General features: G+C 28.8%; 1 protein-coding gene across 18 annotated transcripts in view; it reads left to right on the forward strand.

Moving 5' to 3' along the window:
• LOC125668263 (collagen alpha-1(XXVIII) chain-like) overlaps positions 1 to 20,704 on the forward strand; it is a 56,464-nt gene that overhangs the window by 25,700 nt on the left and 10,060 nt on the right. For 15 of the 18 annotated variants that reach the window (XR_008802738.1, XM_056164161.1, XM_056164165.1 and 12 more), the window contains 5 exons: positions 1,094 to 1,180; positions 1,858 to 1,929; positions 2,568 to 2,681; positions 2,870 to 2,929; positions 19,613 to 19,702. Coding sequence is in view for 17 of the 18 variants with exons in the window: in XM_056164161.1 (XP_056020136.1) it covers positions 1,094 to 1,180; positions 1,858 to 1,929; positions 2,568 to 2,681; positions 2,870 to 2,929; positions 19,613 to 19,702 (423 nt within the window). In the remaining variant the exon portion in view is untranslated. Of the gene's footprint in view, positions 1 to 786; positions 865 to 1,093; positions 1,181 to 1,857; positions 1,930 to 2,567; positions 2,682 to 2,869; positions 2,930 to 19,612; positions 19,703 to 20,704 lie in introns of all 18 variants that reach the window. The other 3 variants (XM_056164160.1, XM_056164163.1, XM_056164169.1) reach the window with 2 other exon arrangements.

Genomic DNA, 20,704 nt, shown 5'->3' on the forward strand with positions numbered 1-20,704 from the left:
ATGATAGGAAAAGAGGGAAACTTTTATTGGATGTTGTGACAATGATAATCATTGGTTTCCGCTGTCCCAGTAGGTTCGCTATAACCGTGCTTTACTGTATAGGAGCTCAGGTGTTTTTAGTGATCCGCGTTTGCACTGCTCTCAATTTTGTATTTTTATATGATTTATGAGATGTATCACTATTTGTTACTTCGCCTTTTCAATCTAACAAAGAGCATAAACATGTATCTTTTTAATTTTAGAAAATATAGATATATGGAACAATGTCTAGGCTATGATTTGTATCATGGGGATATACCGATATAAACCATGGAAACATAACAATAATTTCCCTAAATCTACAAATTATCACATTCATCCAATATCAGGATTTTAAAAGAACCATCTTCCTTTTAAGAACCATAAGGATATTAGTTTGATAATCATCTGACAAGTCGACCTAATTATCTGACAAGTCGACCTAATTATCTGATAAGTCGACATAATTCTCTAGCAAATGATGGCAAAAATATGCCACCGATTTTCTTCCTACTACAACCCTGGAGTCAGGACGGGTCCACACTGAAGTTTTAAAGATTTACATTTTACGTGTCCCAACTTTATCCCTGTATGAGAATGGTGACTCAGGTGAGCGTTGTGACCCATGGATTTATTGTCATCGTATTGGAGCGTGGAAAACATTTTCTTGTTAGTATCAATGCAAACTGTAATTTTGGTGTTTACTGGGTCCGATAAAAGCAATTCAATTGGTAAAAATGTTTTTAAATCAGTATGTCGTTATGGTAGGGCATGATGGGGGCAAAAGGGGGCCCGGGCCTCCCAGGGAGAGGCGACGCAGGACCTCAGGGTCCACAAGGTCAGCAAGTAAGTCTCAGAGCATGCGCTTACGCATGACGTCATGGTGTGTTGCACTGATTTGCATGACGTCAAAATGAGTAAAGCTTTTGAAAGAGAACGGATCTGTTCAAACACAAGGTGTGAATTTAGATGCAATAAGAGCATGGACATAAGGATAGTGTGTGCATGTGTGCAACATTAGGGATTGTGCTGCAAACTTAGGGATTAGGTATAGGTAAAGTGAACTCTATTTCAGGTAGCTGGTCTCATGTTATCTGTGCCCAATTCAAGGGGTTATCCCGCAGGTTATATAAAGGGAGAGAAGGGGGATTTGGGAGAACGGGTGAGCTAATTCACAGCCTCACTAAGTTACTAATCAACTCTGGAAAGGTTTCGCTGCAGTAACTGCAACAATCCAGAAGACTGCAGCAAATACAGTTCAGTATTCACTATTACGCTGCTTAACTTTACTACTTGTCTGCCCCAAGCGCCACTCAAGAACATGCCGCATGGAGGTTCTGTCCAGTGCTCCCGAGGCGGCGGATTCAGCTTCTTCAAACGAGGATGACCAAACACGACAAAGGCGATCGCGAAATCGAGGCTGTTCCAACCGAAGTCGCTCAAGAAGGCGACAATTAGTCGAGGTATTAGGAGGATAGTCTTGGTGGCGGGAAAAAAATAAAAGTTGCTACATGCATGTTATGTATTTGCTGCAGTCCATTAGCTTTGTTGTGTCAACTAACACCCTTTCAGCGCAAGGTTTGTATTTCGTAGTTATGTACTAGTATCTATATGGAGATTGTGTAGCTGTAATATATATTACCATTTAGTATTAATCTCATATAACACTATTGATGTATTAGTACATTTAACATAATTACAGTATTCTCTAACATGCTTTGTTTTTTTATAACAATGAGCAGTTGAAAGTTGCAACATTAAGATAAACACATTTATATCATAACGTCAATAGATGAAATTTTAATTTCTTTTTAATACAACAATTTGTTGATCATAAAGGGTGAAATAGGACTTCCAGGATTACCAGGAATCAAAGGTCAAAAGGGCGACAGAGGTCGGCGCGGGAAAAAGGTAAAGAGGTTGTTCGGATGTGGAGGAATGAACGCCCTGCTGATGAATCTAGTTGTTAAAAAATTACGTATTAGTAGCTGGCATGCCCACCTTTTTGTTTGTTTTTTCTTGTTTGATATTCCCTCGCAATGGAGATAATGATGCGCGCGCGCGTGATGCCAATGTAAAATGCATGGTGATCGCTGTTGCGTATATAAATATGCCCAGTTGAGAGGGAATTCTCCGCTATGCGGTGCTCCTGATTTTGTTTTGTTTTACCCGGCATGCTGTGTGTCTATTGACAGGTTTATGTTCTGTAGCTATCAATGAAGATATGGTAGAAGTTCCATTTCATTTAGTGAGTATTGCAATGAACATGAATTATATAGCTATCTGTGAGAGATATAGGGATGTCAGATTAAAGGAATCCTGTCTTTAACTCATTCACGCGTTTGTCCAACTAGAAACTTTCCTCCCAGAGTGAACACTTTTTAAAGCATGAGTATAGCAGGCATGTTTAGATTATATTGGTTATACTTTTGACAAACATCTTTGCAGATTTGATGTATTGACAAAATCTATCGATTTATGTAAATCGAGTTTTAGATTGAAAACATCATCTTTTTAGTTCATGTTGAAATTATTCTTCGCACTATTAGGGTAAGCGAGGAAAACGGGGCCTTGGAAGACCAGGACCCCGGGGACTTGTGGGTAAAAGAGGACTTCCGGGAGAAAAGGGCACAAAGGGAGACAAAGGATCACAAGGACTGCTGGTACAGTTTAGCTTAGATAATTTATGAATTAAGATATTTAACTTGAGTGACGCTGAGATAAAACTGACTCTGAAAAATTCTTTCAGATAATTGTGCATGTTGACAGAATTTCATTCCATGTGATTCCTAGTTTTGAGGTATTTTTTACTTGCAATTGTGATGATTATTTTATATCCCGGTGTGAACAGGGAGAACGAGGGTTTGGTATTCCCGGGAAAGACGGCAAGCCTGGAATCAGAGGGGTCCCGGTAAGTCTGGCAAAAGTTCATAATTCAATTGTTGTAAACTGTTTTATTCGTTACTGTATATTAATGTGAGGTGATAATTTAATTGTTGTATTCGTTATTGTATATTACTGTGAGGTGATAATTTAATTGTTGTATTCGTTACTGTATATTAATGTGATGTGATAATTTAATTGTTTTATTCGTTACTGTATATTAATGTGAGGTGATAATTTAATTGTTGTATTCGTTATTGTATATTACTGTGAGGTGATAATTTAATTGTTGTATTCGTTACTGTATATTAATGTGAGGTGATAATTTAATTGTTGTATTCGTTACTGTATATTACTGTGAGGTGATAATTTAATTGTTGTATTCGTTACTGTATATTAATGTGAGGTGATAATTTAATTGTTGTATTCGTTACTGTATATTAATGTGAGGTGATAATTTAATTGTTGTATTCGTTACTGTATATTAATGTGATGTGATAATTTAATTGTTTTATTCGTTACTATATATTAATGTGAGGTGATAATTTAATTGTTGTATTCGTTACAGTATGTTAATGTGAGGTGATAATTTAATTGTTGTATTCGTTATTGTATATCAATGTGAGGTGATAATTTAATTGTTGTATTCGTTACTGTATGTTAATGTGAGGTGATAATTTAATTGTTGTGAATTGTTGTATTCGTTACTGTATATTAATGTGAGGTGATAATTTAATTGTTGTGAATTGTTGTATTCGTTACTGTATATTAATGTGAGGTGATAATTTAATTGTTGTATTCGTTATTGTATATTACTGTGAGGTGATAATTTAATTGTTGTATTCGTTATTGTATATTACTGTGAGGTGATAATTTAATTGTTGTATTCGTTACAGTATATTAATGTGAGGTGATAATTTAATTGTTGTATTCGTTACAGTATGTTAATGTGAGGTGATAATTTAATTGTTGTGAATTGTTGTATTCGTTACTGTATATTACTGTGAGGTGATAATTTAATTGTTGTACTCGTTACTGTATATTAATGTGAGGTGATAATTTAATTGTTGTATTCGTTACTGTATATTAATGTAAGGTGATAATTTAATTGTTGTATTCGTTACTGTATGTCAATGTGAGGTGATAATTTAATTGTTGTATTCGTTACAGTATGTTAATGTGAGGTGATAATTTAATTGTTGTATTCGTTATTGTATATTACTGTGAGGTGATAATTTAATTGTTGTATTCGTTACTGTATGTTACTGTGAGGTGATAATTTAATTGTTGTATTCGTTACTGTATGTTAATGTGAGGTGATAATTTAATTGTTGTATTCGTTATTGTATATCAATGTGAGATGATAATTTAATTGTTGTATTCGTTACTGTATATTAATGTGAGGTGATAATTTAATTGTTGTATTCGTTACTGTATATTAATGTAAGGTGATAATTTAATTGTTGTATTCGTTATTGTATATCAATGTGAGGTGATAATTTAATTGTTGTATTCGTTACTGTATATTAATGTGAGGTGATAATTTAATTGTTGTATTCGTTACTGTATATTAATGTGAGGTGGTAATTTAATTGTTGTATTCGTTACTGTCTATTAATGTGAGGTGATAATTTAATTGTTGTATTCGTTATTGTATATCAATATGAGGTGATAATTTAATTGTTGTATTCGTTACAGTATGTTAATGTGAGGTGATAATTTAATTGTTGTATTCGTTACTGTATATTAATGTGAGGTGATAATTTAATTGTTGTATTCGTTACTGTATATTAATGTGAGGTGATAATTTAATTGTTGTATTCGTTACTGTATGTTAATGTGAGGTGATAATTTAATTGTTGTATTCGTTACAGTATGTTAATGTGAGGTGATAATTTAATTGTTGTATTCGTTACTGTATATTAATGTAAGGTGATAATTTAATTGTTGTGAATTGTTGTATTCGTTACAGTATGTTAATGTGAGGTGATAATTTAATTGTTGTATTCGTTATTGTATATCAATGTGAGGTGATAATTTAATTGTTGTATTCGTTACTGTCTATTAATGTGAGGTGATAATTTAATTGTTGTGAATTGTTGTATTCGTTACTGTATATTAATGTGAGGTGATAATTTAATTGTTGTATTCGTTACTGTATATCAATGTGAGGTGATAATTTAATTGTTGTATTCGTTACTGTCTATTAATGTGAGGTGATAATTTAATTGTTGTATTCGTTTCTGTTTGTTAATGTGAGGTGATAATTTAATTGTTGTATTCGTTACTGTATATTAATGTGAGCTGATAATTTAATTGTTGTATTCGTTACTGTATATTAATGTGAGATGATAATTTAATTGTTGTATTCGTTACTGTATATTAATGTGAGGTGATAATTTAATTGTTGTATTCGTTGCTGTATGTTAATGTGAGGTGATAATTTAATTGTTGTATTCGTTACTGTATATTACTGTGAGGTGATAATTTAATTGTTGTATTCGTTATTGTATATCAATGTGAGGTGATAATTTAATTGTTGTGAATTGTTGTATTCGTTACTGTATATCAATGTGAGGTGATAATTTAATTGTTGTATTCGTTACTGTATATCAATGTGAGGTGATAATTTAATTGTTTTATTCGTTACTGTATATCAATGTGAGATGATAATTTAATTGTTGTATTCGTTACTGTATATTACTGTGAGGTGATAATTTAATTGTTGTATTCGTTACTGTATGTTAATATGAGGTGATAATTTAATTGTTGTATTCGTTACTGTATATTAATGTGAGGTGATAATTTAATTGTTGTATTCGTTACTGTCTATTAATGTGAGGTGATAATTTAATTGTTGTGAATTGTTGTATTCGTTACTGTATATTAATGTGAGGTGATAATTTAATTGTTGTATTCGTTACTGTATATTAATGTGAGGTGATAATTTAATTGTTGTATTCGTTACTGTATATCAATGTGAGGTGATAATTTAATTGTTGTGAATTGTTGTATTCGTTACTGTATGTTAATGTGAGATGATAATTTAATTGTTTTATTCGTTACTGTATATCAATGTGAGGTGATAATTTAATTGTTGTATTCGTTATTGTATATCAATGTGAGGTGATAATTTAATTGTTGTATTCGTTACTGTCTATTAATGTGAGGTGATAATTTAATTGTTGTGAATTGTTGTATTCGTTACTGTATATTAATGTGAGGTGATAATTTAATTGTTGTATTCGTTACTGTATATCAATGTGAGGTGATAATTTAATTGTTGTATTCGTTACTGTCTATTAATGTGAGGTGATAATTTAATTGTTGTATTCGTTTCTGTTTGTTAATGTGAGGTGATAATTTAATTGTTGTATTCGTTACTGTATATTAATGTGAGGTGATAATTTAATTGTTGTATTCGTTACTGTATATTAATGTGAGATGATGATTTAATTGTTGTATTCGTTACTGTATATTAATGTGAGGTGATAATTTAATTGTTGTATTCGTTGCTGTATGTTAATGTGAGGTGATAATTTAATTGTTGTATTCGTTACTGTATATTACTGTGAGGTGATAATTTAATTGTTGTATTCGTTATTGTATATCAATGTGAGGTGATAATTTAATTGTTGTGAATTGTTGTATTCGTTACTGTATATCAATGTGAGGTGATAATTTAATTGTTGTATTCGTTACTGTATGTTAATGTGAGATGATAATTTAATTGTTGTATTCGTTACTGTATATCAATGTGAGGTGATAATTTAATTGTTTTATTCGTTACTGTATATCAATGTGAGATGATAATTTAATTGTTGTATTCGTTACTGTATATTACTGTGAGGTGATAATTTAATTGTTGTATTCGTTACTGTATGTTAATATGAGGAGATAATTTAATTGTTGTATTCGTTACTGTATATTAATGTGAGGTGATAATTTAATTGTTGTATTCGTTACTGTCTATTAATGTGAGGTGATAATTTAATTGTTGTGAATTGTTGTATTCGTTACTGTATATTAATGTGAGGTGATAATTTAATTGTTGTATTCGTTACTGCATATTAATGTGAGGTGATAATTTAATTGTTGTATTCGTTACTGTATATCAATGTGAGGTGATAATTTAATTGTTGTATTCGTTACTGTATATTACTGTGAGGTGATAATTTAATTGTTGTATTCGTTACTGTATGTTAATATGAGGTGATAATTTAATTGTTGTATTCGTTACTGTATATCAATGTGAGGTGATAATTTAATTGTTGTGAATTGTTGTATTCGTTACTGTATATCAATGTGAGGTGATAATTTAATTGTTGTATTCGTTACTGTATATCAATGTGAGGTGATAATTTAATTGTTTTATTCGTTACTGTATATCAATGTGAGATGATAATTTAATTGTTGTATTCGTTACTGTATATTACTGTGAGGTGATAATTTAATTGTTGTATTCGTTACTGTATGTTAATATGAGGTGATAATTTAATTGTTGTATTCGTTACTGTCTATTAATGTGAGGTGATAATTTAATTGTTGTATTCGTTACTGTCTATTAATGTGAGGTGATAATTTAATTGTTGTGAATTGTTGTATTCGTTACTGTATATTAATGTGAGGTGATAATTTAATTGTTGTATTCGTTACTGTATATTAATGTGAGGTGATAATTTAATTGTTGTATTCGTTACTGTATATTACTGTGAGGTGATAATTTAATTGTTGTATTCGTTACTGTATATTAATGTGAGATGATAATTTAATTGTTGTATTCGTTACTGTATATTAATGTGAGGTGATAATTTAATTGTTGTATTCGTTGCTGTATGTTAATGTGAGGTGATAATTTAATTGTTGTATTCGTTACTGTATATTACTGTGAGGTGATAATTTAATTGTTGTATTCGTTATTGTATATCAATGTGAGGTGATAATTTAATTGTTGTGAATTGTTGTATTCGTTACTGTATATCAATGTGAGGTGATAATTTAATTGTTGTATTCGTTACTGTATGTTAATGTGAGATGATAATTTAATTGTTGTATTCGTTACTGTATATCAATGTGAGGTGATAATTTAATTGTTTTATTCGTTACTGTATATCAATGTGAGATGATAATTTAATTGTTGTATTCGTTACTGTATATTACTGTGAGGTGATAATTTAATTGTTGTATTCGTTACTGTATGTTAATATGAGGTGATAATTTAATTGTTGTATTCGTTACTGTATATTAATGTGAGGTGATAATTTAATTGTTGTATTCGTTACTGTCTATTAATGTGAGGTGATAATTTAATTGTTGTGAATTGTTGTATTCGTTACTGTATATTAATGTGAGGTGATAATTTAATTGTTGTATTCGTTACTGCATATTAATGTGAGGTGATAATTTAATTGTTGTATTCGTTACTGTATATCAATGTGAGGTGATAATTTAATTGTTGTATTCGTTACTGTATATTACTGTGAGGTGATAATTTAATTGTTGTATTCGTTACTGTATGTTAATATGAGGTGATAATTTAATTGTTGTATTCGTTACTGTATATCAATGTGAGGTGATAATTTAATTGTTGTGAATTGTTGTATTCGTTACTGTATATCAATGTGAGGTGATAATTTAATTGTTGTATTCGTTACTGTATATCAATGTGAGGTGATAATTTAATTGTTTTATTCGTTACTGTATATCAATGTGAGATGATAATTTAATTGTTGTATTCGTTACTGTATATTACTGTGAGGTGATAATTTAATTGTTGTATTCGTTACTGTATGTTAATATGAGGTGATAATTTAATTGTTGTATTCGTTACTGTCTATTAATGTGAGGTGATAATTTAATTGTTGTATTCGTTACTGTCTATTAATGTGAGGTGATAATTTAATTGTTGTGAATTGTTGTATTCGTTACTGTATATTAATGTGAGGTGATAATTTAATTGTTGTATTCGTTACTGTATATTAATGTGAGGTGATAATTTAATTGTTGTATTCGTTACTGTATATTAATGTGAGGCGATAATTTAATTGTTGTGAATTGTTGTATTCGTTACAGTATGTTAATGTGAGGTGATAATTTAATTGTTGTGAATTGTTGTATTCGTTACTGTATATTAATGTGAGGTGATAATTTAATTGTTGTATTCGTTACTGTATGTTAATGTGAGGTGATAATTTAATTGTTGTATTCGTTATTGTATATTACTGTGAGGTGATAATTTAATTGTTGTATTCGTTACAGTATATTAATGTGAGGTGATAATTTAATTGTTGTGAATTGTTTTATTCGTTACTGTATGTTAATGTGAGGTGATAATTTAGTTGTTGTATTCGTTACTGTATATTAATGTGAGGTGATAATTTAGTTGTTGTATTCGTTACTGTATATTAATGTGAGGTGATAATTTAGTTGTTGTATTCGTTACTGTATATTAATGTGAGGTGATAATTTAATTGTTGTATTCGTTACTGTATATTAATGTGAGGTGATAATTTAATTGTTGTATTCGTTGCTGTATATTAATGTGAGGTGATAATTTAATTGTTGTATTCGTTGCTGTATATTAATGTGAGGTGATAATTTAATTGTTGTATTCGTTACTGTATATTAATGTGAGGTGATAATTTAATTGTTGTATTCGTTACTGTATATTAATGTGATGTGATAATTTAATTGTTTTATTCGTTACTGTCTATTAATGTGAGGTGATAATTTAATTGTTGTGAATTGTTGTATTCGTTACTGTATATTACTGTGAGGTGATAATTTAATTGTTGTATTCGTTACAGTATATTAATGTGAGGTGATAATTTAATTGTTGTATTCGTTATTGTCTATTAATGTGAGGTGATAATTTAATTGTTGTAAACTGTTTTATTCGTTATTGTATATTACTGTGAGGTGATAATTTAATTGTTGTATTCGTTACTGTATATTAATGTGAGGTGATAATTTAATTGTTGTATTCGTTTCTGTATGTTAATGTGAGGTGATAATTTAATTGTTTTATTCGTTACTGTATATCAATGTGAGATGATAATTTAATTGTTGTATTCGTTACTGTATATTAATGTGAGGTGATAATTTAATTGTTGTATTCGTTACTGTATATTAATGTGAGGTGATAATTTAATTGTTGTATTCGTTACTGTATATCAATGTGAGATGATAATTTAATTGTTGTATTCGTTTCTGTATGTTAATGTGAGATGATAATTTAATTGTTGTATTTGTTACTGTATATTAATGTGAGGTGATAATTTAATTGTTGTATTCGTTACTGTATATTAATGTGAGATGATAATTTAATTGTTGTATTCGTTACTGTATATTAATGTGAGGTGATAATTTAATTGTTGTATTCGTTACAGTATGTTAATGTGAGGTGATAATTTAATTGTTGTATTCGTTACTGTATATTAATGTGAGGTGATAATTTAATTGTTGTGAATTGTTGTATTCGTTACTGTATATTACTGTGAGGTGATAATTTAATTGTTGTATTCGTTACTGTATATTAATGTGAGGTGATAATTTAATTGTTGTATTCGTTTCTGTTTGTTAATGTGAGGTGATAATTTAATTGTTGTATTCGTTACTGTATATTAATGTGAGCTGATAATTTAATTGTTGTATTCGTTACTGTATATTAATGTGAGGTGATAATTTAATTGTTGTATTCGTTACAGTATGTTAATGTGAGGTGATAATTTAATTGTTGTGAATTGTTGTATTCGTTACTGTATATTACTGTGAGGTGATAATTTAATTGTTGTATTCGTTACTGTATATCAATGTGAGATGATAATTTAATTGTTGTATTCGTTACTGTATATCAATGTGAGGTGATAATTTAATTGTTGTATTCGTTACAGTATGTTAATGTGAGGTGATAATTTAATTGTTGTATTCGTTACTGTATATTAATGTGAGGTGATAATTTAATTGTTGTATTCGTTACTGTATATTAATGTGAGGTGATAATTTAATTGTTGTATTCGTTTCTGTATGTTAATGTGAGGTGATAATTTAGTTGTTGTATTCGTTACTGTATATTAATGTGAGGTGATAATTTAATTGTTGTGAATTGTTGTATTCGTTACTGTATATTAATGTGAGGTGATAATTTAATTGTTGTATTCGTTACAGTATATTAATGTGAGGTGATAATTTAATTGTTGTGAATTGTTGTATTCGTTACTGTATATTAATGTGAGGTGATAATTTAATTGTTGTATTCGTTACAGTATATTAATGTGAGGTGATAATTTAATTGTTGTGAATTGTTGTATTCGTTACTGTATATTACTGTGAGGTGATAATTTAATTGTTGTATTCGTTACAGTATATTAATGTGAGGTGATAATTTAATTGTTGTATTCGTTATTGTCTATTAATGTGAGGTGATAATTTAATTGTTGTAAACTGTTTTATTCGTTATTGTATATTACTGTGAGGTGATAATTTAATTGTTGTATTCGTTACTGTATATTAATGTGAGGTGATAATTTAATTGTTGTATTCGTTTCTGTATGTTAATGTGAGGTGATAATTTAATTGTTGTATTCGTTACTGTATATCAATGTGAGATGATAATTTAATTGTTGTATTCGTTACTGTATATTAATGTGAGGTGATAATTTAATTGTTGTATTCGTTACTGTATATTAATGTGAGGTGATAATTTAATTGTTGTATTCGTTACTGTATATCAATGTGAGATGATAATTTAATTGTTGTATTCGTTTCTGTATGTTAATGTGAGATGATAATTTAATTGTTGTATTTGTTACTGTATATTAATGTGAGGTGATAATTTAATTGTTGTATTCGTTACTGTATATTAATGTGAGATGATAATTTAATTGTTGTATTCGTTACTGTATGTTAATGTGAGGTGATAATTTAATTGTTTTATTCGTTACTGTCTATTAATGTGAGGTGATAATTTAATTGTTGTGAATTGTTGTATTCGTTACTGTATATTAATGTGAGGTGATAATTTAATTGTTGTATTCGTTACTGTATATTAATGTGAGGTGATAATTTAATTGTTGTATTCGTTACTGTATATTACTGTGAGGTGATAATTTAATTGTTGTATTCGTTACTGTATATTAATGTGAGATGATAATTTAATTGTTGTATTCGTTACTGTATATTAATGTGAGGTGATAATTTAATTGTTGTATTCGTTGCTGTATGTTAATGTGAGGTGATAATTTAATTGTTGTATTCGTTACTGTATATTACTGTGAGGTGATAATTTAATTGTTGTATTCGTTATTGTATATCAATGTGAGGTGATAATTTAATTGTTGTGAATTGTTGTATTCGTTACTGTATATCAATGTGAGGTGATAATTTAATTGTTGTATTCGTTACTGTATGTTAATGTGAGATGATAATTTAATTGTTGTATTCGTTACTGTATATCAATGTGAGGTGATAATTTAATTGTTTTATTCGTTACTGTATATCAATGTGAGATGATAATTTAATTGTTGTATTCGTTACTGTATATTACTGTGAGGTGATAATTTAATTGTTGTATTCGTTACTGTATGTTAATATGAGGTGATAATTTAATTGTTGTATTCGTTACTGTATATTAATGTGAGGTGATAATTTAATTGTTGTATTCGTTACTGTCTATTAATGTGAGGTGATAATTTAATTGTTGTGAATTGTTGTATTCGTTACTGTATATTAATGTGAGGTGATAATTTAATTGTTGTATTCGTTACTGCATATTAATGTGAGGTGATAATTTAATTGTTGTATTCGTTACTGTATATCAATGTGAGGTGATAATTTAATTGTTGTATTCGTTACTGTATATTACTGTGAGGTGATAATTTAATTGTTGTATTCGTTACTGTATGTTAATATGAGGTGATAATTTAATTGTTGTATTCGTTACTGTATATCAATGTGAGGTGATAATTTAATTGTTGTGAATTGTTGTATTCGTTACTGTATATCAATGTGAGGTGATAATTTAATTGTTGTATTCGTTACTGTATATCAATGTGAGGTGATAATTTAATTGTTTTATTCGTTACTGTATATCAATGTGAGATGATAATTTAATTGTTGTATTCGTTACTGTATATTACTGTGAGGTGATAATTTAATTGTTGTATTCGTTACTGTATGTTAATATGAGGTGATAATTTAATTGTTGTATTCGTTACTGTCTATTAATGTGAGGTGATAATTTAATTGTTGTATTCGTTACTGTCTATTAATGTGAGGTGATAATTTAATTGTTGTGAATTGTTGTATTCGTTACTGTATATTAATGTGAGGTGATAATTTAATTGTTGTATTCGTTACTGTATATTAATGTGAGGTGATAATTTAATTGTTGTATTCGTTACTGTATATTAATGTGAGGTGATAATTTAATTGTTGTGAATTGTTGTATTCGTTACAGTATGTTAATGTGAGGTGATAATTTAATTGTTGTGAATTGTTGTATTCGTTACTGTATATTAATGTGAGGTGATAATTTAATTGTTGTATTCGTTACTGTATGTTAATGTGAGGTGATAATTTAATTGTTGTATTCGTTATTGTATATTACTGTGAGGTGATAATTTAATTGTTGTATTCGTTACAGTATATTAATGTGAGGTGATAATTTAATTGTTGTGAATTGTTTTATTCGTTACTGTATGTTAATGTGAGGTGATAATTTAGTTGTTGTATTCGTTACTGTATATTAATGTGAGGTGATAATTTAATTGTTGTATTCGTTACTGTATATTAATGTGAGGTGATAATTTAGTTGTTGTATTCGTTACTGTATATTAATGTGAGGTGATAATTTAATTGTTGTATTCGTTACTGTATATTAATGTGAGGTGATAATTTAATTGTTGTATTCGTTGCTGTATATTAATGTGAGGTGATAATTTAATTGTTGTATTCGTTGCTGTATATTAATGTGAGGTGATAATTTAATTGTTGTATTCGTTACTGTATATTAATGTGAGGTGATAATTTAATTGTTGTATTCGTTACTGTATATTAATGTGATGTGATAATTTAATTGTTTTATTCGTTACTGTCTATTAATGTGAGGTGATAATTTAATTGTTGTGAATTGTTGTATTCGTTACTGTATATTACTGTGAGGTGATAATTTAATTGTTGTATTCGTTACAGTATATTAATGTGAGATGATAATTTAATTGTTGTATTCGTTATTGTCTATTAATGTGAGGTGATAATTTAATTGTTGTAAACTGTTTTATTCGTTATTGTATATTACTGTGAGGTGATAATTTAATTGTTGTATTCGTTACTGTATATTAATGTGAGGTGATAATTTAATTGTTGTATTCGTTTCTGTATGTTAATGTGAGGTGATAATTTAATTGTTTTATTCGTTACTGTATATCAATGTGAGATGATAATTTAATTGTTGTATTCGTTACTGTATATTAATGTGAGGTGATAATTTAATTGTTGTATTCGTTACTATATTAATGTGAGGTGATAATTTAATTGTTGTATTCGTTACTGTATATCAATGTGAGATGATAATTTAATTGTTGTATTCGTTTCTGTATGTTAATGTGAGATGATAATTTAATTGTTGTATTTGTTACTGTATATTAATGTGAGGTGATAATTTAATTGTTGTATTCGTTACTGTATATTAATGTGAGATGATAATTTAATTGTTGTATTCGTTACTGTATGTTAATGTGAGGTGATAATTTAATTGTTGTATTCGTTACAGTATGTTAATGTGAGGTGATAATTTAATTGTTGTATTCGTTACTGTATATTAATGTGAGGTGATAATTTAATTGTTGTGAATTGTTGTATTCGTTACTGTATATTACTGTTTGGTGATAATTTAATTGTTGTATTCGTTACTGTATATTAATGTGAGGTGATAATTTAATTGTTGTATTCGTTTCTGTATGTTAATGTGAGGTGATAATTTAATTGTTGTATTCGTTACTGTATATTAATGTGAGGTGATAATTTAATTGTTGTATTCGTTACTGTATATTAATGTGAGGTGATAATTTAATTGTTGTATTCGTTACAGTATGTTAATGTGAGGTGATAATTTAATTGTTGTGAATTGTTGTATTCGTTACTGTATATTACTGTGAGGTGATAATTTAATTGTTGTATTCGTTACTGTATATCAATGTGAGATGATAATTTAATTGTTGTATTCGTTACTGTATATCAATGTGAGGTGATAATTTAATTGTTGTATTCGTTACAGTATGTTAATGTGAGGTGATAATTTAATTGTTGTATTCGTTACTGTATATTAATGTGAGGTGATAATTTAATTGTTGTATTCGTTACTGTATATTAATGTGAGGTGATAATTTAATTGTTGTATTCGTTTCTGTATGTTAATGTGAGGTGATAATTTAGTTGTTGTATTCGTTACTGTATATTAATGTGAGGTGATAATTTAATTGTTGTATTCGTTACAGTATATTAATGTGAGGTGATAATTTAATTGTTGTGAATTGTTGTATTCGTTACTGTATATTAATGTGAGGTGATAATTTAATTGTTGTATTCGTTACAGTATATTAATGTGAGGTGATAATTTAATTGTTGTGAATTGTTGTATTCGTTACTGTATATTACTGTGAGGTGATAATTTAATTGTTGTATTCGTTACAGTATATTAATGTGAGGTGATAATTTAATTGTTGTATTCGTTATTGTCTATTAATGTGAGGTGATAATTTAATTGTTGTAAACTGTTTTATTCGTTATTGTATATTACTGTGAGGTGATAATTTAATTGTTGTATTCGTTACTGTATATTAATGTGAGGTGATAATTTAATTGTTGTATTCGTTTCTGTATGTTAATGTGAGGTGATAATTTAATTGTTTTATTCGTTACTGTATATCAATGTGAGATGATAATTTAATTGTTGTATTCGTTACTGTATATTAATGTGAGGTGATAATTTAATTGTTGTATTCGTTTCTGTATGTTAATGTGAGGTGATAATTTAATTGTTGTATTCGTTACTGTATATTAATGTGAGGTGATAATTTAATTGTTGTATTCGTTACTGTATATTAATGTGAGGTGATAATTTAATTGTTGTATTCGTTACAGTATGTTAATGTGAGGTGATAATTTAATTGTTGTGCATTGTTGTATTCGTTACTGTATATTACTGTGAGGTGATAATTTAATTGTTGTATTCGTTACTGTATATCAATGTGAGATGATAATTTAATTGTTGTATTCGTTACTGTATATCAATGTGAGGTGATAATTTAATTGTTGTATTCGTTACAGTATGTTAATGTGAGGTGATAATTTAATTGTTGTATTCGTTACTGTATATTAATGTGAGGTGATAATTTAATTGTTGTATTCGTTACTGTATATTAATGTGAGGTGATAATTTAATTGTTGTATTCGTTTCTGTATGTTAATGTGAGGTGATAATTTAGTTGTTGTATTCGTTACTGTATATTAATGTGAGGTGATAATTTAATTGTTGTATTCGTTACAGTATATTAATGTGAGGTGATAATTTAATTGTTGTATTCGTTACTGTATATTAATGTGAGGTGATAATTTAATTGTTGTGAATTGTTGTATTCGTTACTGTATATTACTGTGAGGTGATAATTTAATTGTTGTATTCGTTACAGTATATTAATGTGAGGTGATAATTTAATTGTTGTGAATTGTTGTATTCGTTACTGTATATTAATGTGAGGTGATAATTTAATTGTTGTATTCGTTACAGTATATTAATGTGAGGTGATAATTTAATTGTTGTGAATTGTTGTATTCGTTACTGTATATTACTGTGAGGTGATAATTTAATTGTTGTATTCGTTACAGTATATTAATGTGAGGTGATAATTTAATTGTTGTGAATTGTTGTATTCGTTACTGTATATTAATGTGAGGTGATAATTTAATTGTTGTATTCGTTACTGTATGTTAATGTGAGGTGATAATTTAATTGTTTTATTCGTTATTGTATATTAATGTGAGGTGATAATTTAATTGTTGTATTCGTTATTGTATATTAATGTGAGGTGATAATTTAATTGTTGTATTCGTTACAGTATGTTAATGTGAGGTGATAATTTAATTGTTGTGAATTGTTGTATTCGTTACTGTATATTACTGTGAGGTGATAATTTAATTGTTGTATTCGTTACAGTATATTAATGTGAGGTGATAATTTAATTGTTGTATTCGTTACTGTATATTAATGATAGGTGATAATTTAATTGTTGTATTCGTTACTGTATGTTAATGTGAGGTGATAATTTAATTGTTTTATTCGTTATTGTATATTAATGTGAGGTGATAATTTAATTGTTGTATTCGTTACTGTATATTAATGTAAGGTGATAATTTAATTGTTGTGAATTGTTGTATTCGTTACTGTATATTAATGTGAGGTGATGATTTAATTGTTGTATTCGTTATTGTATATTAATGTGAGGTGATAATTTAATTGTTGTATTCGTTACTGTATATTAATGTGAGGTGATAATTTAATTGTTGTATTCGTTACAGTATGTTAATGTGAGGTGATAATTTAATTGTTGCATTCGTTACTGTATATTAATGTAAGGTGATAATTTAATTGTTGTATTTGTTACTGTATGTTAATGTGAGGTGATAATTTAATTGTTTTATTCGTTACTGTATATTAATGTGAGGTGATAATTTAATTGTTGTATTCGTTACAGTATGTTAATGTGAGGTGATAATTTAATTGTTGTATTCGTTACTGTATATTAATGTGAGGTGATAATTTAATTGTTGTATTCGTTATTGTATATTACTGTGAGGTGATAATTTAATTGTTGTATTCGTTACTGTATGTTAATGTGAGGTGATAATTTAATTGTTGTATTCGTTACTATATATTAATGTGAGGTGATAATTTAATTGTTGTATTCGTTACTGTATGTTAATGTGAGGTGATAATTTAATTGTTGTATTCGTTACTGTATATTAATGTAAGGTGATAATTTAATTGTTGTATTCGTTACTGTATATTAATGTGAGGTGATAATTTAATTGTTGTATTCGTTACTGTATATTAATGTGAGGTGACAAACCTCAAACTTTTAATTCTAATTTAAATTTTAAAGTTTAATAAAGATATCAATACTATGGTATTCCTTGAATAAAACGATACAAAAACTTTATTAGATATGCAAACAAAAAACTACAGTTGCGGAGATGTAAATAAAGATAGTTTCAAAATACAGTCTATTTTTTAAACACTTTCTTCCGAATTTATCCAGCAATTCTGGGACCTGTGCATATCAACCACCCTTCAGTGTATTTACATATGATCTAGCACAATGAATTTAGTCTGATGAGTCCTTATCTACAGTCAATGAACTCGATTTCAAAGCTTACCGACGGCTTTATTCTGAGGAAGACTCGCACAGGGCATTCATTATCAAGTAAGGTCAACTGAAGAAAATTAATCAAGAATAAACTCGAAATTTCGACCTATTCCTTTCAATTGGGGGTGATATCAAATAGTTTACGCGTTGCATAAGTTTTTATATATCACCATTAATACATGTAGATATATTAACCATGATAGTTTGGGGGAAAATATATACTGATTATTAGTGCGTATGAACACGATTTTTGAAAAAAAATATTTTTAATTGAAAATATAACTCGTTTAATGTTCACAGTCGAAATTTTGACCCTTTGAATGTAAGAATAAAAGCAATATTTTGGCCTTAAATCTGTATTACGTAAGCAAAGATTCGAGTCTCTTTTGTTTCCAAACAAACCAGTGAAATATAAAGCATCTTAATTTTGCATAGTCGCATATTTTAAGTTTTAGATAACACATTTTACCCAAAGCAAGCTTGAAATGTGAAAGATATAGTAAAGTTAGATCGATATCCATTTCTTTTGAAAATTTCGTAAACAATAACATACCGCAATCTTTATCTACAAAACAAATAATAAAATCTCTAAAATAAACTTTTGTGATAATGAAAAACCTTTAAAAATTCTTTGTGAAATCTCTCGACAGTAGATTTTGATCATTTAAAGTGAAAAACAAAATGTTGGGGAAATCGTGAATCAGTCCCTTTAAGGGTATCTATGTCTCCAAGCAATTAATATTAAAATCGAAATTTTTTCGATCAATTTCTGAAATATTGCAATCTAATACTAGAAACTACATATTTAACATAACTAGTAAACTACAGATTTAATATAAATAGTAAACTACAGATTTAATATGAATAGTAAACTACATATTTAATACTACTTATAAAGTACAGAATTAGTCATTTGGAATACTACATTTTGAAAGCTCGGACCTCAATGGATAAAAATAAATAAAACAGTATGATGTGAAAGATGAATTGACGAGCACACTAAGATTATCCAATGAATGATTTACTCACGTTTCGTATGGAAAATATTCACGCTAAGTTCGGATTTCATAGTTCTGAAACTCAAATGGGTTTAAAACACGTACCAAGAACATCAACAACGACGCCTGTTTCTAATGTCATAAGTCTTCATGTTTGATAATCCAATTTGAAATCACATAATTATATGCTAGTTTTTCTTTCTTTTCTTTTCTTTAATTACCCATTTCTAATATCTTTGTATTTCAGTTGTTAAACAAAATCAAAGTATCATGATCATTATTTATTTTTAGGGTGAGAAAGGCGAAAAGGGAGACCAGGGTCCTCTGGGACCCTCAGGACAGGATGGACAAATAGGTCCCCCCGGACTTCCGGGCCCACCGGTAGGACGCCATTGTTATTGTAACATGTTTTCTTTATTGTTTAGAGTACATTATAAAGAAGTAGGTCAGGTAACACATTCGTAAACGGCCTTTTTGTATCAACGTTTGTGCAAATACACTTGTAGAAGAGTAGACGATTTGAAAAGATTCTCATAATCATAAACTAGTACACGATTTGAAAAAGAAGAGACCACACTCTACTTCGGTGCAACCTAGGGGTTAGGACTTTTCCTTTGCAATTTGGAGGTTCCGGGTTCGATTCTCGCGCCGCGTCACACCTAAGACGTATAACGTATTGAGCAGTGACTGTTCTTTTCGCCAAGCACCCGGTATTAGAAATGAAAGTAACGGGTCTTTCGGATGTATGGGCTTAAACAGAGGTCCCTTGTCACAGTAGGCGTTAGCACGACGAATAACACTTCCTGTTACGGACCTACGTTAATGTTATACGTGGGTCAAAATTTGTGGTATTTCACTTACAGCTGTTGCCATCTCTACCTAGGTGAAAATTTGTCGACTGGGTCATAAAACAACATATATTCCCGGTACGACTGGGTCGTGGAACAACACACACACACACACACACACACACACACACACACACACACACACACACACACACACACACACACACACACACACACACACACACACACACATATATCTATACCCTGTACGACTGGATCGTAACACAACATATTTACCCAGTACGACTGTAAAACAACATATTTACCCGGTACGACTGGTCATAAAACAACATATTTCATAAAACAACATATTTCATAAAACAACATATTTACCCGGTACGACTGGTCATAAAACAACATATTTACCCGGTACGACTGGTCATAAAACAACAAATTTACCCGGTACGACTTTGAGTTGGTGTCATAGAGAAAAACTTGATAAGAATTTTTGAAACTTTGTCCAAACAAACAGAATATAAATGTATTCGTAAAGACAAACTGAGATGTGAGAAAAGAAGTTAGAGAAGCGATTGTC

Source organism: Ostrea edulis, chromosome 4, assembly GCF_947568905.1.
Source record: "Ostrea edulis chromosome 4, xbOstEdul1.1, whole genome shotgun sequence".
NCBI lineage: Eukaryota > Metazoa > Mollusca > Bivalvia > Ostreida > Ostreidae > Ostrea > Ostrea edulis.